Here is a 24078-nt window from a genome sequence, read left to right on the forward strand (position 1 = left end):
TGTGGTACAATAGGGTTCGGACCTAACTACATTTAATGGGTATGGTGTAGTAGGGTTCAGACTTGACACCTCATGGGTGTAGTGTAGCAGGATTCGAACTTGTGTCTTGGGCAATGAACTTGACACCTTGTGGGTTCTCTGTTCGAGTCTCAGAATGAGCGTGCTTGTTTCTCACCCCGGCTCGAAAAACAAAAACAAAATGCACCAGGGTTCGAACTTGCATCTTGGGCAATGATTGCCAATGCCCATCCTTAATTCAAGGATATAGCAGTACTGCCTTCGTGTGGAAGCCAGAGTCCGGGACTTCTTTCCGCCCAAGGTGTGTAAACAACCCTCAGAGCATCCTCCTGTATAAATTGCCTTCCCTCGCTCTCCGGACATGATGCGGGAGCTTCTTCTCTGGCCTGGACGTGCTATTGGTGGTATGTTTATTTCTTACTCGAACCTCTTCCTCTTCCTGTCTTTGTGTTTGTCCCTCACTGGGCATTCATCAAACAATCTCTTTACCCCCGCAGAGACACATACCGAGAGAGAGAGAGAGAGAGAGAGAGAGAGAGAGAGAGAGAGAGAGATCGTCGCGGTCAGTATGCATACCTGTGTGTATGTGTTGGGTTTTTGGTGTTTTGGGGGGAGGTTGGTAGTACATATCTCTGTGTGTGTTTGAGAGAGAGAGAGAGAGAGAGAGATCCCGCTTGCAGTTAATAACATATCCGTGTTTGTGTGTGTGTGTTTCTCCCAACCTATGCCATGGAGTAATATCGACGTTAAGCCTCTTCAACTGAGTACGAAGCGCTAAGAAAGAAGCATTAAATCATATTGAAAAGCAAAACAGAGTCTCATTAGTTAGAGTAGATATGTTGAATTCTTGAATGAGGGCTCTTCCATCACGGAAAGCTGCCCATTTTGCTTGCTTTGCGAGTCTTGTAAATCATATTGAAAAGCAAAACAGAGTCTCATTAGTTAGAGTAGATATGTTGAATTCTTGAATGAGGGCTCTTCCATCACGGAAAGCTGCCCATTTTGCTTGCTTTGCGAGTCTTGTGAACTTTGTCTGATTTTGCACCTGTTCGATCTAACTCTCATGCTGGAATTAACTCTTCAGCTATCCATAGTTTTGCACCCTTAAAGTTTTGACTCCTTCAGGATCCCGATTTTGTCCGCTCTGTTGTATGTGATTACTGCCTGGTTGTCACTATGATCAACCCTAGATACGTGTGGCATATTCCATGTGATTGTTGGTGTTACAGCGAATATCTGCATACTTGAGAGAGAGAGATGTTATATAGCATAAGAACCTCTAATGAGCCACTGCCTATCTTGAAGAGAAAGACAGACACGCTGTTTGTGGTCTTTGATTGGTTGCTTTTCCAAATTACAAAAAGTGGATCAAATGCACCTGTGTGATATCTTTTTTTTTTTTTTTTCGATTTGAAAAAGTAATGCTAACAAATCGCACGGTTTTCACAAAGCAAACAATTCCTGCAACGTGTTCTTTGTGCAGATTTGATTGCACGAACTCCTTCAAGGGCTCCATTGATACCTGTTTTCCCCCCCCTGTTGGGATTCAGTAGTGCTAAATATTCATGTTCGAGGAAAGCAGTTGTTTCTGAAGGAGGTTCTTCATTTTCATCTTACACCACTTGTCCATCGTCATTGTCATTAGATCTTAAAAGTTTGTCACAAGGTTTTAAAGCTTTGGCCACCATGGGCTCTTTACCTGAGGTATCAGAGCAGCTTGAATATCCGTCAATTAAGAGAGATGTCTCAGTGGTCGACAATTACCATGGCATGCTTGTTGCTGATCCCTACCGCTGGTATACCTTTTAAAATCTTCTTAATGCTCTTGTGACCTTGTATACCAACATTTAAACACTAGAAAGTCTCTTTTGTTGGGCACAGATGATCTCATATGCTATCTTAGATCTTTTTCCGGCAGATTTTGGCTGATGATGGGCTATCTTGGTTTTCGTGGGCAGGTTGGAAGATGCAGATGCTGATGATGTGAAGGAGTTTGTTGAAACACAGAGAATATTAACGAAGGCCGTGCTGAGCACGTGTAATCTAAGGGAAAAGCTGAGTGAGCGAATTACAGCTCTCTTTGATTATCCAAAATATGATTGCCCTTTTAAAAGAGGGAATAAATACTTTTATTTCCATAACACAGGACTGCAAGCCCAAAGTGTATTGTATATTCAGGTTTGTTTCTCCTTTTTTTTTTCCTGTCTGTGCTGTATATTTAGGTTTGTTCATAGAGCACTGAGCATTTTAATTCAATAACATGTGTGCATGCATGCACGCGCTGCATCTCAGCCTTTACTGAATGTGGCAGCCATTATTGCTTTGCTGTCAAGCCATCATGTGCTAATAACCATGATATTTGGTCACGGGTATTCATGTAGTACTGCATGCTATGCATTTTGCATGTCAGCCGTCACTCAATGCTGCTCGCAAGTGGCAGGTGATGATGGCTAGCGATTCCCCCACTGTCAACCATAGAACTGGTGACCTTGAGCAGGTTATTGCTGTTTTATAGGAGTGACCAAATGGCTTAGAGAACACGTCCCAGCATCTAGAGTTCACAACCACAGACACACAACAGCCGAATAACAAACATTGTAGTCAAGAACTACTGATCCAAACATTGGTCAACAGCTCTAGACCAGCCCGGTTGACTTGGAGGGAAGGCCAAACAGCTCGATGTGTCACGTGCATGCCCGTGCCGTGGCTTAATTTCCAGCAGGAACTTCATAATCCCTGATTAGGACAGTAGTTATGACAGCATTTAGAGGGAAGGCCAAACAATATGTACGAGCTCGATGTGTCACGTGCACGCCCGTGCCGTGGCTTAATCTCCAGCAGGAACTTCATAATCCCTGATTAGGAGAGTAGTTAGGACAGCATTTAGAGCATCAGTAGCATCATCAGCATCACCATCATCAGTGTCATCAGCATTAGCATTATATGTAGGGGCCAGAGATCAACCCCTAAGGGGCTAACCAAGGGCTCAATCATGTACAGACTTTTCAATCACCTTTTGGTACCATATAAATACAAGAAAACGTGACACCAACCATCTCTCTCTTCTTCTCTCTCCTCTATCTTAATCATGTTTAAATCAACATCTTGTTCTTAATCAGGCTTAGGGCTGTGGATTAGTGCAGGCTATAGCAAGGCCTCGGTGCATGCAACATTGGTATGAGAGCATTCCTCCTCAGCCACTAAGCATAAGTCCCCAGAAGGTGCACAGATCCAACAGAAGAATCCAACAAGGTAGCAAATGGAGTGGTCTGCAATAGGCGAAGCTAGAGGAAAGCATTCCCTGAGGGTACGCATGTAGAACCAGTACATCATTAACGTCTGAGGTCTGTTCCAAAGGCCTAGCAACGGCATGATCAGTCCTGAAAGGTGACCCACTGTTGTGTTAAGGGTAAGGGATAGCAAGCATGGGGGCAACAGTGAAACAGATGCTCGGTTCTTCAGCAAGACTTGGAAGTGGAGATCAGAAGTGGAAGGTGTTCAGACAAAAATATTAAAGTGAAAGTACTAGGTCAGTTAGAACTCTAGGGAGGATGACAAAGTGTCCACCACGTCATCAAGTTTAGTAGGAGGGGATGTCACGTATGTGCCCGTGCCATGGTTGAAGGGCATGGTCAGCTGCTGGTCTCGGCCTAGTCGACTAGACATCTAAGCCACCAAAGGGCTTGCTGACTGGGATGTCTAGTGCTTAGGGTGCTTATGCCAATGATCTATGCTTGGGTATATGTGTTGATTGCTGTAAATGCCTGGATAATGCTTGAATGTCTTTGCTTAATGCTAAGAATGCTTTGTTGAATGCTTATGAAATGCCTAGAATGCCATGTCACTTGTACACCTACTGGGTGTGCACGTGACATTCCCCTTTGCTAAACTGTTGCTGGATGGCACACCTGGCAACCTTTTGCCTCCTTTGCTGATCCCCCTCCACTGAAACCACTATGCAACCCTATATGCTATGCAAGAATGCATATGGATGGGTCACTGATGCATGCCTAAGGGGAAAACCCTACGCATGGCTTGCAAGATCTTGAGAATTGGATTTAACTTAGCGGAAGTGACTAACATGTCGACTTTTTGAATGACTTATGGAATGAACATGAACTAAGGTTGCTTACCTTGTAAAGCTTTGATACCAATGTGACATGCGGGGGATTGATCGTAGTAAAACAACCTTAGGCTTAACTAAACTTCACTTAATTATATTGAAGGGATAGACAGTGGTGTCAATGCAATGCAATGCAGCTATATTAAATGCAATGGTTACAAAGACGATCTATAAATAGATCTATGTGTGTCATAGGTGAATATCTATCTCGGGAAGAGAGAGATGCTGAATGTTGATGTTGATTGAATGTTCACTTCTCCGATGCTGAGGTCCACCCTTGAGATGCTGGCTTTCCTCTATGTAGGAGGTAGGAGATGACTGCAATGCTGTCTACCGACTGTATGCTGAATATGCTGATGATCTCTCTTGCTCCAGAGGTTGGAAACACTGAGGAGTAGAGAGATGATGAGATGAATGAACTGAATGATGTGACCTTGCTTATATATGATTTATGCTGTTAGTTGGCTGATATAGATGCTGTCGGCTGTTGCTAATATGCCCATGACTGATGTAGATGCTGTTGGGTGCTGCTAATATGCCCATGATTGATGTAGATGATGAGTTGGCTGAAGGGCATGGTCGGCGGCTGCTGGCCTTGGCCTGGCCGACTAGACACCTAAGCCACCAAAGGACTGGCCGACTGGGATGTCTAGTGCTTAGGATGCTTATGCCAATGATCTATGCTTGGGTACACGTGTTCACTGTTGTAAATGTCTGGATAATGCTTGAATGCCTTTGCTTAATGCCAAGAATGCTCTGCTTAATGCTTATGAAATGCCTAGAATGCCATGGTGTATTTGCTTTTATTAGAATGATGCAAATCTGAAAATAAAAGACTAAACCTGAACCTTCTTGGTTGAGGAGAATCCTTTGCCCTTGACCTTCAATCCTTCACCGCTTTGCGTTAGCTTCTCCTTGGCTGTCCTGGCCCTTGAGTTAGCTTCAGCACCTTGATGAAATATGAGATGAATGAACTGAATTATACCTTGGGTATTTATACCCCTTCAGTATGCTGGTCGGCTGGCTAATTTTCTCTCCACGACCTGTTTTATCTAGCATTAAATGCTGGTATTCATGTGTGTTCACAGTGCTTTTAATGGCTGGCCTGGCTGCCCATTAAATGGACTGCTGGGCAGTCCTGCGCAGCCTGTTTGGGCTGCCCAGCCAGGTTGGCTGGCTGCCCATGGCTAGCCCACAGTTTGGCCAAGCCTTGAGGCTGGCCAACTGGGCTGCCGAGGCCTGCAATGCTGGCCGACAGCCCCTTCCAGCCCATCACACTGGTGGGCACAGCCGGGGCCCTCCTGACCCCTTGGGGGTGGGTCTACACCTCCCCCATGCCCACATCAATGGTCTTGGGGTAGCCTTATGGGCTGGCCCCATCTTTACATGCAAAACCCAACATGTCAACACAAATGTCTTGCACCTGGTCGCCGACCAAACACACAGAGCACCTGACATCATTCCAGAGGGAGACTCACAGCGTGGACTGGCATTGTTTCATGTGCAGGACAATGCTGACCTCGGATGACTGGAGTGGAACCTTGGTTGACTTGTCCCGGACTGGGCTCACATGGGACCAGTTTTCCACCCTAGGTCTTGCACCTTCTGTACATATATGTCTACGTGGCATCCAAGTGCGGGATGCACGTGACACCCAAAACACAGAGATGCACAAATTCTAACATCCCCTCTGCAGCTCATAGTGTGCAAGAGTCGGAAGAAGATAAGTCGATGAAGATGCAACCATGGATCCTCCAGCACGACGAATACTGGAATCACCTCGGAGAGAGCACCCACCAACCTGTTTTCTCGAAACAAGATGCTACCACGAACAGCAAAGAACTTTGCTTGGCCATGAATTCCTACACAAGTGTGCAGTGAACTCCAAGAATAGATGATGAGCTGTTGGACACACCGCGCCCATAATCCCCAACAGTGGATGGAACACATCACGTTCCAAAAGCCGCGAACAATGAACTTGGAATAGATCCATTTCATAATCTTTGCTGTACCAAAGATAACCATGTCCTGCCATATGTCTAATGCTTGGAACTCCAAATCACGGTCCCCATGCACCAGTAAGTGGAGCTGCAATCAGTCCCCTCTCCTATCAGTCCCCTCTCCTGCCCACAAGCCTCTTTTGGCTAGAAGCACATGGGGGGAAACTACATGTGTACTAGAGAAGTACACCATCTAGGTTCTCCTGAGCCGAAAGCGCCCTGGGAGCCCTAGAATTGGTACTAGAATCTGTATCACTATGTTGTGTCGTGTCTTTGCCTTTTCTCTGAGATGAAGCCTTGCCCTTGGTCTTGTCCTTACAAACAATCTTTGGACAGATGGCCTCTTTTTCCACAAGTAAAGCAGCGACTCCGATCTTTCTTTTGAACTGAGGAAAGTGCCTGGTCAAAACTGTTGAATGACACCTTCAATTTACCTTGTGAGACGAGAGCAAACTTCTCCAAAAGTAGGGAGCTAAGATCATCAAAATCCAACTGAGTGGATGTGACCTGTTACTGCAAAGATCGAGAAATCACATCATAGTCCGGAGGAAGCTTGGTGAGGATAAGAGCAGCCAAGTGAGAAGGGGACAAAGTAACACCCATAGCCAGTAACTGGTCATGGATAACCTTGGCCTTCATGAGAAAAGACTGCATTGAATTGCCTTCAGGAAATAACAAGCCGTAGAGCTGTCCCTGCAAGGTAACTGCCCTCATCGATGAATCTCGAGCAAAGAGATCCTCCAATTTTGACGATACTTGGTGAGTACTGGTGAGAGTTTGCACTGCCGGTGAGACCTCTTCGGTGATGGTCCGCACAAGAGCACAGAATGTGCCTTCGAGTCCCGATTCTCCCAGTCTTGTAATTCCATAGCAAATTCATCCTCTTGATCTTGAGTCCACCGCCTAGAGTTTTGAGGATGCTCGGGCTTCCTTTCAGTGCCTTGAACAATGTCCCACAAACCCTTGTGGATGAACCAGATCCGCATCTGAAGCTTCCAATGAGCATAGTTGGGTCCTTTCAACTTGTCATCCTTGTTCTTAGAGGGGGAAGCCATATCCATAGTAGCAAAGAACAAATCTCAGCTCTCAAACACTTCTCTCAAGTGCTTTCCAACGAAGTGAGGCATCGGGAACAATCAGCCCCCTCTCAAACCAGAGAGAGAAGGAGGCTGGACAGCGGCAAAACAGTCCAAGAAACCACTGGGAACCTCCTACCAGAAGGGCAGAGACTCGTGGAGGAAGAAGGAAATGTATAGCCACTTGTTTGGCAACTCCACATGCAAGAGAACTCACCAAATTTGATGCCGGAGCAGAATTTGCAGCCAAAACTACAACGCTTGCCTTTGTAGAAGAAAACACAGCTAGAAAACCAGGCCGGCTTGCCTCTGTAGAAGAAAACACAGCCAACAAATTGGTCGGCAGCAAGAAGGGCTGGCTGGACCAGAAAACGTAGCAGTGTGTGAAAACGCAGCCACTGTTTGGGGCTGATCTTCAGCCAGGAGGAGATAGGGCAGGAAACGCAAGGCAAAGATGTGATGGCGGGCAGATTTGCAGAGCTTGGAGCAGCCTAGACCTAAGCGTATGATACCATGAAGGAGATAGCACAGGTGGAAGCATAAATAGTAAACTGCAAAGGAGATTGAGAGAGTTGGACAAGATCAAAGGTTGGTGACATCCTCTCGGCTTTTAATCAGTTGTTCTGAACTAAAAAGCTTCTTGGCATGCCCGCAAAGAAGTTTTCATCCATTCTTTTTGCATCTAGAGTTGAATAATTCTTGAACTTGACAAGGTACTTTCTAGTAACCTCGCCATGCGATCCCCTTCTTTTCTAAAAATGAAAGACAATCTGCTCTGGTTGAAGAACTTCCTCTAGCTCTTCAACTTCCTGTGGATCCTTGTTCACTGGTTTCAAAGGTTCGAGACCCTTATAGTCTCTTAGGAGACTCACATGAACAGCATCGTGAATCCTCCAATGATCAAGTAATGCTAGTTTGAAAGCCACATTGTTGATTTTTTTTCAATATTTGGAAAGGTCCATGGTACCTGCAGGACAACTTAGGATAAACCTTCTCTTTGTCCTGCTTTCGAAGCCTTGCTTTCTCAAACTTCAACAATACCCAATCACCTTCCTTGTGCTCCACTGTCCTTCTATATTTATCCACAGTCTTTTTTTGCTTAGTCGTTGACCTCTCTATGGCTGTTTGCACCTGTGCAAAAGCCGTATCTAGATTTCTTATGTACTCATCTGTTGCAAAGATCTTATCCTTAGTCATTAGAAGTGGGGGTAGTATAACTTTGCTATAAATAACCTCGAACAGAGTCTTTCCTATGGAACTATGCAATATAATGTTGTAGGCAAACTCTACTAGTGGAAGATACTTCTCCCACTCCGTTTTCTGTTTTGCCACATAGTACTTTAACAAATCCAATATGGCTGAATTTGCTATCTCACTTTGGCCATCCGTCTCTAGATGATACGAGAAAGAAAATCCAAATTTGTCCACATATTATCAAACAATGCCCTCCAAAACAAACTGGTGGTCTTGGGATCTTGATCACCAACAATAGACTTGGGCATTCTGTGCTAGAAAAATCGATGCCATGTGTTTTGCCTTGATGGTCTTCCTCATTGGAATGAAATGAGCTTGCTTACTGAACGTGTCCACAATGGTTCAAATAGTAAACTTTGACTTTGGCAAGTAAAAAATAAAGTCCATTGGTGTACTTTCCCATGGCCTCTCCGGCACGGGTAGAGATATAAGTAGTCCTGGAGTCTTTTGACGATTATCCTTGACCTTTTGACGGATACATACTTGTCATTATCCTTTCTCATGCTAGGCCAATAGAAGTACCGGTTCCAACGCCTGCGCAGTAGGAGAAATACCTCTATGCCCTGCAAAAGGTGGTGCATGTGACTCCTTAATCACTTTTTGCCTCAAATCCTTGGTTATGCATAATCGTGTATCCATCTTCAAATATCCCTCTTTAAAGGAATAGGGATTAACTGTCTAACCATCTTCCTAGCTTCCACATAACCCCACCAAATTCCTCATCATGCACATAGTGATCTCTCATGGAATCCAACTCTCTATGATAGGCAATGGTCACTGAATGTACCTGTGGTCTCCCAGATAGAGCATTTGCAACCACATTCTTCTTTCTAGATGTATGGATAATCTCGAAATGAAACATGGACCAAAAGTTTGCCTACCTCATATGCTTCTCGGAAAGCTTAGTTTGGGTCAGAAAATGTCTCAAACTTTCATGATTTGTCTTCACCTTGAAATCAGTCCCAAGTAAATAATGCTTCCATGAAGTAAGGGCATGAATCACGGTTAGAAGTTCTTTCTCATAAACCTGCAAGTGTTTCTTGGCATGTTGCAACCTTCGGCTCTGAAAGGCAACCACATGGCCTTCTTGTTTGGAATGACCAATACCGGTCCAGTAGTAAGCTTCTCCTTCAATAGGTTGAAGGCATGTCTCTAATGCTCATCCAATTTGAACACTACTTTCTTCTTGGTTAGATCATGCAATGGAGTGGCGGCGGTGGCAAAGTTTCTAATGAACCTCTTGTAATAGGAGCATAACCCCAAGAAACTACGCACCTCATGTACGGATTTCAACTCTGGCTAATTCTTGATGGTCTCAAGCTTTGCTGGGTCCATCCACACTCCTTTCTTAGACACTGTGTGTCCAAGGTAATGTATCTCTTCTACGAAAAACTCACTGTTCTTTCCATTGATTAACAACTTGTGCTCCCGCAACTCTTGGAATACCTTAGCTATGCTTTCTGTGTTCCTCTTTAGTCTTGGAAAACACAATGATGTCATTGAAGAAAGTGCTTGCATACTTCCTAAAGATTGGATCCATCATGCGGTTGAAGGTAGCCGGTAGTCGGAGTTTTTCTTGGGAGATGTTCCCTCAACCATGAGTGCAACCCTCCATGCATTGGCTGTTTCCGTAAGATGTAAACCAGCCATGCGAATCTTGGATGACTCCGAATAGTTTTCGGAACCAAAAGCAATATCAAATTGGTGGATAAAAGTGAGGGCTTGTGTGTGTAACCATAAGCTCCATCATATGGTGTAAATCGCACTGTCCTTATACTGAAAGAATGTGCACAAGCGGAAGCAATGAACATGAGAGAGAGAAAGATTGCAAGCAAGAATTGAGCTTTATTAGCTTGAGGTTACAGAGTACAAGAGCCAGCAAATAGGGCAATGAATGATATGATGGAATGAATAAAGGGAGCAACTCTTATATACTTATGCATGAAGCACAGTCGGCTCTAGGAAACAGGCCGACAGCTCCACAACAGCATGAGAGATGCGCTCCACGACAGCATGAGAGATGCAATATTTTAACACCCCCTCTGCATCTTGAAGTGTGCAAAAAAATCAGAAGAAATTTGATGACGAAGGTGCGACCATGGACACCTCAGCATGGCCAGTACTGAGTACACCTCGGAAAATGCACATGTCAGCTGCTTGTCTTCAGAAAACATAATGCCACTATAAAGAGCAAAAGAAAATCTGCTTGGCTCCAAACTCAAAGTAGAACTGTGAACACATCACATCCAATAACCTCGAACAAATGAACATGGAACACATCTTGTCCATAGTCTCTGTAAATCAATAGTTCTGGAACTCATCCGAACTATGAAGGAAACTTGGTTGATCCTGGAACTCATCCGGACCATCAAGTGAACTTGCCTGTCTTTATACTTGGAACTCTGACACACGGGTCCCATGCTCCAGATTTAATATAAGAGAGCTTTTGAAAGCTCCCTCACCCGCCCACAAGCCGTTTCTGGAAGACAGCACGCGGGGGATGCCCTTAGGATCAGAGCAGGACACCAGTCATGTTCTCTCCAGACTGTAAGGCCTTGGGAGAGCTGGGGTTGTCACTAGACGAGTCTGTGTCAGTGTCATGTGACTTGTCTTTGCCCTTCTTTGAAGACTTGCCCTTGTCCTTGGCTTTGCCTTTGTCCTTGGACTGACAATCCTTTGACAAGTGGCCTTTCTTCCCACACTTGTAACACCGACTCCAAACTTTCTTCTGCACCGTCGAGAGTGCCTGATCAGGTCCAATAGACAATGAAACTTTCAATTTCCCTTGAGAAACTAGGATGGATTCCTCTTCCAAGAGGAGAGTACAAAGATCATCAAACTTGAGGGAACGTATTGTGATCTGAACCTGCAAAGCTCGGGAAACCATGTTATAATCTGCAGGAAGCCTGATGAGGAGGAGAGCAGCCAACTGAGAAGAGGTCAGGGTAGTACCCATTGCCACTAATTGGTCATGAATTACCTTAACCGCATGGAAGTTCTTGCTGTAAACTCTAGAGAAAAGAGCTGACCCAATAGGTTGACAGACCGCATTGTAGAGTCCCGTGCATATAGATCTGTCAGCTTTCTCCAAACAGAAGCAGCACAATCCATTGTTTGCACAGCGGGGGAGACCTCTGGTGAGATGGCTCGTACAAGTGCAGAGTGAGCTTTTGAGTCTTGATTCTCCCAAGCTGAAAGTTCGGCGAGAAAGGCATCCTCCTGGGGTTGAGTCCACTTCCTAGAGCTGGTAGGGCATTCGGGCTTTGTTCGTGGCCCTGAACAATCTCCCAGAGACCCTTGTGTGTGAACCAGACCTTCATCTGCAGCTTCCAGTGATCATAGTTTGTACCACTGAGCTTGTCCTTGTTCGTGCAGGGGGGACCCATGTCTGCCTCAAAGAAGCTATGTCTCAAACAACCTCTGTAGCTTGCTCTCTCAAGCACCTTTCCACAGGATCCAACTAGGGACTAATAGCCCCCTCTGAAGATGCAGGCTGGACAGCAGCAAAAGAAACCCCCCAAAAAAAAACACTCCACTAGGAACCTCCTACCAAAAGAGGGAGGGGAACTTGGAGGGAGAAGAGCTGATGTGCCACGTGTCTGATGCACTCATTGAATCTGCAGCTAGAACTCCTCCACTTGCCTCTGTAGAAGAAAACGCAGCCTGGGGGCTGGCCGACAGCAGTTGGAGAGCTTGTAGAGCAAAAACGCAGCTAAGAAAGAGAAACGCAGCCACTGTTTTGAAGGATCTACAGCCTGGAGCTTCTAGGGAAGCAGAAAATGTAGAGGAACAGATTGACCAGCAGCTAGAGCCTAGGCGAATGATACCATCAAAGAATGTGCACAAGCGGAAGCAATGAACATGAGAGAGAGAAAGATTGCAAGCAAGAACTGAGCTTTATTAGCTTGAGGTTACAGAGTACAAGAGCCAGCAAATAGGGCAATGAATGATATGATGGAATGAATAAAGGGAGCAACTCTTATATACTTATGCATGAAGCACAGTCGGCTGTAGGAAACAGGCCGACAGCTCCACGACAGCATGAGAGATGCAATATTTTAACACTTACTTCTTTGAACTCCTTAGCTTTGCGCTTACTTTTCTTCCCTTTCTTTCCATGCCATGAAGAAGAAGAAGAAGAAGAGGGGGAAGAAGAAGAAGAAGAAGAAGAGGAAGAAGAGGAAGAAGAAGAAGAAGGGGAAGAAGAAGAGGAGGAAGAAGAAGAAGGGGAAGAAGAAGAAGATGGGTTATTGGACCTTTTCCGACTATATTGGCTTTTCCCACGATGAGAGTGGGCTGATTTGCTCCTCATTCCTTCCACGAGAAGGTGGAGGATTGGGTGATTGCTTTCCTTTTTTGGTGGCTTGGTCCTCTTCTAACCTTTGCTTTGATACCCCACTATAACAGGCCTTCGTAAGTGTCGTGGCACAGGTACCTAGCTTATCTTCAAGAAAACAACAAATTCATGCATAAAACCTTGAGAAAATCTGAAAATAAACAAAAGAGAGAGAGTCAAGAGAGAAGAAACCACACTAGGGGTCGGAGCTGGTCAAATCTTGGGCTTCAAATCGTTATTTGTTGACCTTATGATACTACTTTTGCTTCACAAGTGTAGGTGCCCAGGGCTAGTTGGCCCAAAATTGTGTTGTCCAAGTTATGAAGAATTGATCCCAAGTTGGATTCGGCATGTTCCTAAGTTGGAGCAAGAAAGTCTTAGTCCAGACTTGAAACAAGAGCATTTCTAAGTTCTTTTTTTTTTCTTTCCAGAAAGAGACTTCTATTAAGTATGAAAAAAATATACAACAATCACAACTATAAGCCGGAAAAGAATAGAATCACCCCAATATGTAAGGTGATTTCAACCACTGAGGAGCATCATGATGCCATGCAAGACTTGTGGTACTAGAGGAAAAGAAGATGCCGCACACCTAGGACAGGAAGGTGCTACACCGAAAACCGATCTCCATTGATTGGTGGGGAGACCACCATGTAAGAATACCAAAAGAATTGAGAGATCTGGCTCCCTCTGTATGAGTGCCAAAGTCTATGCCAATATCTGCATTGTATCACTGGAGAAATATCATAGCTCTCCCAATGAGGCCTGAGAGTAGGGATCCTATGCATTTGTTGAGTGAGGAGAAGCCTGGCATTCCGGATGGTGAAATTGAAAAAAGGAAGGCTTTTCAAAGGATCGAAGGCATCAATCCACTCCCATTCTCCTGGATCCCATTGAAGATATTTGATAGGACTGCCACCATATAACCACAAACACCAAGAGCCATGAGTCACTATTTGAGGAGAAGGGTCAATGAACCAATGCTTCTTTGAACGACCAACAATCCTCATTGGACTAAGCCTAGTATCTGGGATGATCTCCTCCATACTACATCTCAATCAATCTCCCTCGAGGCATGATAGAGTAAATGTCATGTGCATGACATGTTCATGTGCCTTCTCAGGGCTAATCTAGAAGGGGCAACCAGCAAAAGAGCAGTAGAACCAGAAGATGGAGCATAGGGTGCTGAAGTGGCCAGTATGGGACAGTTTGCTGCACCTAGAAGATGTCGGCTGAAGACAAGAGCCTGTCGGCTGTACCAGAACATGGCGGCTGCAGCAGGTGATTCAGGTCATGAAGAGGCACAGCCCGACCAGGAATTATTGGGGTCCAAGCACCAGTCGGCTGGTCCGACAGCAGTCGGCCAGCTCCTCCAATTATTCAAGAGGCTATAAATAGCATAAGATGCTCATTGTGTTAGTCACTCATTCCTTTATGGGGATGGGTCCTTAGGGTCCAAGTAGGGACCAGATTTTGGTGATGTTCAAGGCAGCCTATGGCTGTAGATTAGGAGTACCTTTTTGTACTATATGAATATACTGAATTTCCAGCATATCTCTCTCTCTCTACTCTCTCTTCATGTCTGCGTTTTGCATCAGCATGTTCTCAGTAGTTCATGTACCTTCTCAGGGCTAATCCAGAAGGGGCAACCAGCAGAACCAGAAGATGGAGCATAGGGTGCTGAAGTGGCCAGTATGGGACAGTTTGCTGCACCCAGAAGATGTCGGCTGAAGACAAGAGCCTGTCGGCTGTACCAGAACATGGCGGCTGCAGGCGATTCAGGTCATGAAGAGGCGCAGCCGGACCAAGAATTATTGGGGTCCAAGCACTAGTCGGCTGGTCCAGTCGGCCAGCTCCTCCAATTATTCAAGAGACTATAAATAGCATAAGATGTTGTGTTAGTCATTCATTCCTTTACGGAGTGGAACCTTAGGGTCCTTAGTCTAGGACAGATTTTGGGTGTCTATCACCTTTTGTATAAGGCAGCCTAGGGCTGTAGTAAGAGGTACCTTTTTGTACCATCAGAATATTCTGAATTTCCAGCATATCTCTCTCTCTCTACTCTCTCTTCATGTCTGTGTTTTGCATCAGCATGTTTCTAGTAGTGTTTAGGACTGAAAGAAGCCCCCAGAGCTTCCGCTAGTAGTGTTTAGGGCTGAAAGAAGACCCCCAGAGCTTCCGCTAGTAGTGTTACAGTAAATGATGTATTTGATAGGACTGCCACCATATAACCACAAACACCAAGAGCCATGAGTCACTATCGGAGGAGAAGGGTCAATGAACCAATGCTTCCTTGAATGACCAACAATCCTCACTGGACTAAGCCTAGTATTCGGGATGATCTCCTCCATACATCTCCTCAATCTCCCTCCAGGCATGATAGAGTAAATGATGCAATCTGTAGCCTCCTGGCCCGGGAGAGCAATGACCTACAGAGGTATGCCTATCCTTGAAATAATTCCCAGCCAACTCGGATGATAGTCTCCATGAAAGGTCCTAGAGAGCCACTCATGCGGAATAGCTACATCAATCTGATCAATACAAATGCGAGAGCCCCTAAGATGCTGAATGGATGCAGCTCTCCGATCCTCCGGAAGACTCTTAAAGGTCTTCCAAGCAAGAACTGTGTATGCACATCTCTCCCATCCTGACCACTGCATATAACAAGATACACCAAGTGGCCGACCAGCCTCATCCCTGATGAGCTCGTTCCACATAATAGGTTGTCGGTCAGCCTTATCCAAAGACCTTGAAGCCTTGTTGCAAAAAAGATCTCATGCTTCTCCATGCTTTGACAATGGTTGCAATAAGAGGTGAAGATGGTGTCCCGATATGAACCTCTGCGAACAAAAATCGTGTGCTGGGCATCCAGTCTCTCCCGACCCGGGGTGTACATCCAGAAATCTGAGACAAGAAAAAATCCTTCCGAGGTTGAGTGCCTGGTAGGAAACCTTTGACCACAAGTTTGTAGAGCAACGCCCTGCACTGAACATCCGGATCGATAATATTCAAGCCCCCCTCTTGTTTGGGCTGAATAATTGTGAGCCAAGCTACCCTGGCACGAGTGTTTGAGGTGCCATCCAAACCCGACCAGAGAAAATTGCGGATCGATCTCTGCAATTGACCAATTCACGCACGAGAGAAGCACCAATGAGCATTTCTAAGTTCGACTCCAATATTTGCTGAAAATCATTTTAGAGGCCGGTTTCTAAGTTGAATAATGGAGGTCTGAGTTAAATCCACCAGTTGTGAGCAATAGAACTATGGGTGTCATCAATCGTTGACATAGTAATGGCTTGCAACATAGATTTGGTATTGTGGCCTGCAATCAAGTCTTGCTCCTTGATTGTAGTAGATTAGGAGGTGGACTTGCTCCTTGGTTGTAGTAGATTAGGAGGTGGACTCCATTTTTGGAGGGACTGGACAGATTTGGTATCATGGCTTGTGAGCAAATCTTGCTCTTTGATCGTAGTGGATCAAGAGGAGTTGGACTTTGTTTTTGGATGGGTTGGACCCCATATCTTTGAGAGGACTTGACCTTTCTTGAGGGGAGGATTTTTTGTTCATGGATGGCTTGATCGTGGTATTTCCATGTGTAGCAAAATCAAGATTGGACTTCTGGTTTGAAAATATAAAGACCTGCTTTGAAAATATAAAGACCTGCTGAGGGTGAACTAAATGAAGGAGGGTAGATTTACAGGAAGTAGCAAACATAGATTACCTAAGTGTGGAAGATTATCCAGCCCAGTCTCCAGAACATGTTCTGAGCCAGAACAGCCCACAAGGGGTGTCCAACATCTACACTCAATTGGGCAGGCTAAAAGGGGGCAGCTGGCCATTGGGACACAACAGCAATGCATGTGTGAGTATAAATGGAAAGTAGACTTGCTGAAATTTGCAACATTTTGACAGATTCTGGAAACTAGCTGGATGGTCTGCAGGTGTATTTACTTGTCGTACTTACTTCTCACTGGCTACGTGGAAACTGAGTCATGTATCAGATGTCTGTGTCTTCCTTACTTGACTGCTGGGTGACATTGCTTTCTGTTACTATATGTTGGTTGTTCAATGTACTCTAATTAAGGTGTCTCTTTGTTTTATTTTACTGGAATCCATGTCTTCCTTACTTGACTGCTCGGTGACCTTGCTTTCTGTTACTAATGATATTTTGGTTGTTCAATGTACTCTAATTAAGGTGTCTTTTTGCTTCATTTTACTGGAATCCATTCAAAAAGCAAGATCTCCAATTTGTTGAAGGTTTCTCACATGTTTGTTTGAAATTTGGGCTGTATTTTTCCAATTCCAGGACAATCTGAAAGGAGAAGCGGATGTTCTTCTGGATCCAAACAAGCTCAGCGACGATGGGACCATTGCATTATCAACTTCAGCTTTTAGTGAGAATGCAGAGTTTTTGGCAGTTGGCCTTAGCTCCAGTGGCAGCGATTGGATGAGCATCAAAGTGATGCGAGTGGCCGATAAAGCTTGGGAACGAGATTCACTCTCATGGGTTGGTCTTTAGTTGGTCTGAGGTTCCTAAATGTTTGTTTTATCTGCATATTATTTTAACGGAAGTCTAGTTGAATTCTGCAGGTTAAGTTCTCTTCAATCGCGTGGACCCATGATGATAAAGGATTTTTCTACAGCCGCTATCCTGCACCAAAGTAAAGACCTCTTCTTGTTCTGTTGTTTTCCATCAGCTTTATGATGTTCCAGACACAAATGGATTCATCACAGATTTGAATGCAAGGAGTTCAACTAAAAGTTGTTATGTGCATGCCGACAGTGGGGTTGAGGAACATGGCTTCCTCTTTGACTGAGAAAAGGACTAGGGTTTGCTAGTGTAGGAATGCCTTTGATGAATTAGCTTTGTGAAGGGCAAGCCCCTGAATATACTTGACTGACCTCTCATAACTCTTGGCGTACTGATAATTTGGCAGCCAAAACAAATGCCTGATAATTTGGGCAGGCTTGAACTAACCAATTATCAAATGGATTTATATTGGCCATGTACTCAAAGTTTCTGCCATTATAATAGGAATTTACAGGTACTGCTCATTGCACATGGATGGGAAGAATCACCTGGAAATGCCCGCTGTCAACCCTGGACGTCGCCTGTCTGATGTGTGTGTGTGTGTGTGTGTGTGGGGGGGGGGGTGGTGGGGCGGGTTACAACACTTTCTGGTAACGAGATGAGGCATGATTGCTCATAACTTTGTATCCCCAAAATGAACTCATTGGTCCTTTACCAAAAGTTTCTGCCAATTTTTGTACTCTTTGATGGAGAATTCAAGTGCTGGATCCACCATGTACAAGCAAAAGATGGCCTGAAATGGCTGTTTTTAAAGGCTGAAACGTGTTTCAGGGTAGATAGAGGGCTGAAATGCGTTCGGTAACCCCGAAACGGCTGCGCGAAACGTTTTAGCTTGTTGTTTCCCACAACACCACACGTTTCGGAGATCTTTCCACCCAAATCAACATGAACTAGTAAGAAAATGTCACACTACAACAACTGATATCCATTTTATCCCCCTTTTATTCTTATAAACCATAAAATTCATGTCATATGGTATCACATGTGCGTACAAACAATCATGAACTTTCAACCCCTCCCTGTTCTTACCCTCCTTGCTGACATGGCGTTTCTGTTTCCATTTCGCCTCTCAAAATTTTCGTTTCTGTTTCCGTTTCCCCGTTTCCCTCAACTATGGCCAATGGAGGGGGGGAAGAGTGTGTGTGTGTGTGAGAGAGAGAGAGATATATATATATTAAGCATCTACTAAAGACCCAATTGGGCCTATGAGACCAAAGTGATACAATAATGTCCATGGCATATCTCATCATGGAACAGAAAATAAAATAGAACAAATCAAAACTATCTCACCGGGGTAATACAAAACTGTCCATGGAAATCTCATCATGGAAACACCAAGAGCATGAAACATGAAACATGAGAGAGAGAGAGAGTAAACACAATTGTGTTGGACTTCATGGCATATGGAAGTCCGATTAGAATTTCAGCTGATGAACATTGATGATTCATGGATGCATGACTCTACCAATTCCATCTCTATTTTTCTCCAAAGATGCAGCAAGTTTGTTTTCAGTAACATTGTAAACATCTCTACCAATTCCTCTATTTGTTATGATCCTTGGTGCTAGGCTTCGTTATGGCTGAGTCTGCCCTGTATCTCCGGAGCTTTGATAGAAACTCAGTACACAGACCTCTGTATGAATGTATGTTGTGTGTGTGCATGGGGTGTGTGTGTGTGGGAGCATATATTGATGCCAAGTTCTACACCCACTATTGGGCACTGATGACGTTACTGGAGATGTCGTGGTATCTAGTCCATACTATGCATGATGGAGTTGATGGTTTATTGTCTTGTGGATGACTACCATGAGGTTATAAATTGCGCTTTCTTATAAGGTGAATTTGGGCATGTTCTTGGATTCATCTACGTATATCTCTACCAATTCCTCTCTTTTCTGTGCTGCCAAAGAAGATGCATTGTATTTCAAGGGTTTATTTAGAGCTCAAAAGTTAAAAACAATGTGTTCACCAGTGCGTTTGGAGGCTATACCTTCTTGCTATTCACAAGACCTGTTCTGAGCCCTAAGGCAGCTGTTCTAAATCTCTTTTTGACCTATGTTTGCACCTAAGGGAGCTCTAATCGACGTTACACGTTTTTTATCCCATTCTGCAACCTTCCATGAGGGCATTCGCGAAGCTGGGCAATCTACATTTAAAATTCTTGGTCAAGTCAGCTGGACCGGACCTCTTTTTATAGTCAACCTGTTTTCTCTACTCTAAAAAAAAGTTCCATTCATTGCGGTATTGCATGTTCTTTGTTAAATGACCATCTTTGTTCGATTCCTTTTCCTTTCTCTCATCTTCTAGTCAATCTTATGTGTAGTGGCTCATATGAAAATGAATGCAGTATATGTTGTTAACAACTAACACTCATTTTTTAACAACTTGATTCTTCGTAGTTTGGACGGGTCTGTAGATGCGGGAACGGAAACCGATATCAACCTCAATCATCAGCTGTATTATCATGTCATGGGCACTGATCAAGCTGAAGACATTCTATGCTGGAAGGACTCTACGAATCCTAAGTGGATCTTTGAATCGGCAGTTACCGAGGATGGCAAGGTAATTCTTTTGGATTGTTTTTTTTGGTTGAGCCTGTTCCCGAGGCTGGATACACAATCCCCTGCCTGTGGGATGGACAAGAAGACTGCCCATGCCTTGTGCATGGGCGGCCTGGATGGGCCCATGCTGATGGGGACACCGAAATCGTATACTCGCTATCTTTAACTAACAATATGCTTTTCTGTTTCAGTACTTGGTGATGTGCATCACGGAGGGATGTGATCCCGTGAACAGGTTGTACTACTGTGATCTTTCATCTCTTGCAAATGGGCTACTTGGCTTCAAAGGTGGCAATGACCTGTTACCACTAGAAAAGTTGGTGGACAACTTCGATGCACAGTATGATTTGGTGGCAAATGATGGCACATCATTCACTTTTCGAACAAATAAAAATGCCCCAAGGTATAAACTTGTTCGAGTTGACCTCGAAAAGCCAGATGTATGGTCCGATGTCATCCCAGAGTCGGATATTGACGTCTTGGAGTCGGTACAGTGCGTCAATGAGAGGCAGCTCATCGTTTGTTACCTTAGCGATGTCAAATATGTGCTGCAGCTCCGGGATTTGGAAACTGGCAATTTAATGCAGCAGCTGCCCCTTGACATTGGTTCAATTTATAGTGTTTCTGGAAGAAGAGAAGACAAAGAGGTGTTTTTCAGTTTTACAAGCTTTCTGACTCCGGGCATCATTTATCGATGTGATTTGGAAGCAGAGACCCCAGTGCTAGAAGTGTTTCGGGAAAGTGTTGTGAAAGACTTTGATAGGACTGCGTTTGAAACGTCACAGGTATTTTTTGCCCTTACACACGATTGATATCTGGCTTTTAGTTAATGATGAAGGGTAATTTCTTAGGACCAACAATTGCCATGTTGTTTGGTTTGTATGTTAGTCTGGATCTCTGTTAGCTTTAGGCTTAGTGCCTGTATATGCCTGGGCCTGGTGTCGTTGTCAGCTTTCATGTTTGCCCTTCATTTCTGTAGAAGCAATGATTGATAAATCTTATCTTGATGGTTTATGTGTGCATGCATCCACACGTGTGTAGTGTGTGCCCAGGCAGTGCATTCGTGCATACATGTGTGGTTGCATGTTGGTGTGTATGAATAATTGAAGGCTAAGGTAGACTTAAACTGCACCTACTCTTGGGTTCTTATCGTGGATGATGTGAGTATGTCATAGCAGGTTGTATACTCCATGCACATATCTTGGCAGGTAGTATATCCCATGCAATAGAGCAAGTAAACCAGAGCTATAGTATGGGTCGTGTCGATACCACACTACACCATTCATCTTTTTCATGTTTACCATATCAGTTCACACCATACTGCTCTTTTTCATGGACAATTCTAAGCTGTTTTGAGTATTGGCATAGGTTTTTGTGGCAAGTAAGGATGGGACCAAGATACCGATGTTTATCGTGTCAAAGAAAGGCATAGAACTTAATGGCCAGAATCCTGCTTTACTCTATGGTTACGGAGGTTTTAATATCAGTATAACTCCATCGTTCAGTGTTTCACGGATAGTTTTTGCTCGGCATTGTGGGGGGGTGCTTGCATTTGCAAACATTCGAGGTGGTGGTGAATATGGTGAAGAATGGCACAAGGCAGGGTCGTTAGCCAACAAGCAGAACTGCTTTGATGATTTCATATCTTGTGGGGAATTTCTAATCAATACAGGCTACACGCAGTCTAAGAAACTATCTATTGAGGGAGGCAGCAATGGAGGGCTTCTTGTTGCTGCTTGTATCAATCAGGTGAGATGCCATGCATTCGTTAATGTGTCAAGGAAACGCAACACCCCTTTTCTAGGCTTCAAATTAAAGAGGTACACCATATAATGTTTCAGAGACCGGATCTTTTTGGATGCGCTCTAGCGCATGTTGGCGTGATGGATATGTTGCGGTTCCACAAATTTACCATTGGTAGTATCTTTTCTTTTCTCCTGAGTTTTTTTCATGCTTGTGCTTAAACCTAGGCTGATACTAGCTGGTAAATCTGCTAGGGCATGCTTGGACCACGGATTACGGCTGCTCAGAGAAAGAAGAAGAATTCAAGTGGTTAATTAAGTAAGGCGTTAGCATATGAAGTATGCCGTTTGATACAGCTTTCTGGCGGTGTGTTCAATGGGGGATTGACCCTGTTGGTACTTGCTTGTTTGTTTAGAAGCTTCCATATTACAGAAGAATTTGCTAAAAGTTTGCCTTACGCAACATGCAGGTACTCTCCTCTTCACAATGTAAGGAGGCCTTGGGAAAGTCATGGTAGTGAAGGAGTTCAGTATCCAGCAACGATGTTGCTCACGGCAGATCATGATGATCGAGTGGTTCCGCTTCACTCTTTGAAGCTTCTTGCTGTAAGTTGCATTGTTGACTAATGTTACCCTCCAATGACATGATGTTGTCATTCATGGTCCAAAGCGGGCTAAGTGCATAAATATTGATTCACTGGTCCTTTTGCAGACATTGCAATATGAGCTCTGCACAAGTGTGAAGCAAAGCAAACAAACAAATCCGATTATTGGTCGCCTGGACACCAAAGCTGGACATGGAGCTGGACGGCCGACACAGAAGATGGTCCGTTGATATCTTTTGTCATTGGTTGGGTATTCAATTTGGAGTTTTATATGATCTATCTATCTTCATGTGAGGAGAATGATCTAATGTTGTGATTTAAACTTCGCTACATGTTGCAGATTGATGAGGCGACGGATAAGTTCGCATTCTTAGCGAAGATGCTGGATGCTCAATGGCTTGACTGAGTAAGTATACTGCTTTTTTTGATTCTGAAAAAGCAGTGCTACAACATGGGCTTAGGTGATGAAGGAATGATAATGGTCCTACAACATGGCAGTATAACAAAGCTGTTGGATACTTAATTAACTTTTGGCACAGGACATCGTGAAATCATGTCAAGGTTTAAGCATTGATAATTGTGGGCACATCTTTATGTTGATGGATTACTTTGAGAAATATAGTATCATACATAATTATGTTTTTCCTTGCTTTGCTCTCTCCGTCTCCTGATAAGGTGGACTAGAGATTTTGTCAAAGCTTTCTAATGATGAGTAAAGCCTTCCCTGTCTGCCGATTTGTGTAAAAGTGGGTGAACACTGCTTTTTTCAAGCCAGTGGAAGCCAATCTAGCACGTGTCCACTGTCATTTCTTCATTTTCCATGTGGTGGGGCCAAGGTCTGACGAGTCTGGGCAGTTCTTGAGAGAAGCCTGCCACGTGTGGATAAAGCCAAGCACCTGTCTAACAATGTTGACAAATAATTCCACAAAACGGGTGTCAAGCTCACCCTCATATAGCAGTGAAGGCTCTTCATACACTGGGATTTTTACATTTTGTGTAGATTGTGCTTTCTTACAAACTCAACTTGAGGAGATTCAAAGTCTAGTATTTCCACTGGACTAGACTCTTAAGATTGTTTGGTTTTGTACTGTGTTTTGAGGTTCAAAACTTTTTTTTCCTATCAAAGCATTGTTGCAAGTTATCAATAGGTTTGTGAGCTGGTGTGATTCATTGAGTCGTCAATGATGGTGTGAACAAGATACTTGTTCAAGATTGGGTGTGAATATTGTGTTCTTCGAATAAGTGAGGAAAATGTGTGCGAATGGTAGTGTAGGCTGGGCATTCCAAGAGAACATACTGTTTTGTCTCCCTTACATCAAGAGAGCAATGTCTTGCACTGTAAGTTGTTGGAGCTCAGTTGAAAGGCAACAATGCTGCAGATAACATACTATGGTACTGGCTCTCGCACACATGGGGGTGTCCTACAACTTTTCTCTGAAAAGAAAGTAAGCTAATATGTAGGGTCAATAAAACTACCCACATTCTTTTGCCTTTGTTGTGCTTGTTTGATTCCTTCTTGGACTTCATGCTGCCTTTTCTTTCTTCTAGTGGGGGTACGGAACTCGCGAATGGTGTGTTGCTGATAAGCTTTCTCATCTCCTATACAAATCAAGGTTGATCACTTGTCGTGCATTTTGGTCTTCTATGTCAAACCATTTTTTGGTGAGAGCATCTCAAGCGAAATTTTATGGTGTCCTTGAAGATTTTGTCTCTAGTGAGTTATTGATGTAGTGTGGCAATATGCTAATTCATGTCACCCAGGACAACCACAT

General features: G+C 44.1%; 1 protein-coding gene across 1 annotated transcript; it reads left to right on the forward strand.

The window, feature by feature from the left end:
* The first annotated feature begins 269 nt into the window (after positions 1–269).
* On the forward strand, positions 270–23036 carry LOC147635608 (uncharacterized). Its single transcript, XM_086802977.1, has 13 exons — positions 270–422; positions 1502–1814; positions 1977–2196; positions 17114–17314; positions 17398–17468; positions 19798–19960; positions 20151–20744; positions 21328–21708; positions 21801–21876; positions 21957–22020; positions 22172–22307; positions 22414–22527; positions 22647–23036. Exons 1-13 carry the CDS (start codon positions 380–382, stop codon positions 22710–22712), a joined length of 2442 nt encoding a protein of 813 aa, XP_086659103.1. The 5' UTR covers positions 270–379; the 3' UTR covers positions 22713–23036.
* Positions 23037–24078: the final 1042 nt, after the last annotated feature.

This window comes from Cibotium barometz, chromosome 9 (genome assembly GCF_041138505.1).
Source record: "Cibotium barometz isolate CiBa-2024 chromosome 9, ASM4113850v1, whole genome shotgun sequence".
NCBI lineage: Eukaryota > Viridiplantae > Streptophyta > Polypodiopsida > Cyatheales > Cibotiaceae > Cibotium > Cibotium barometz.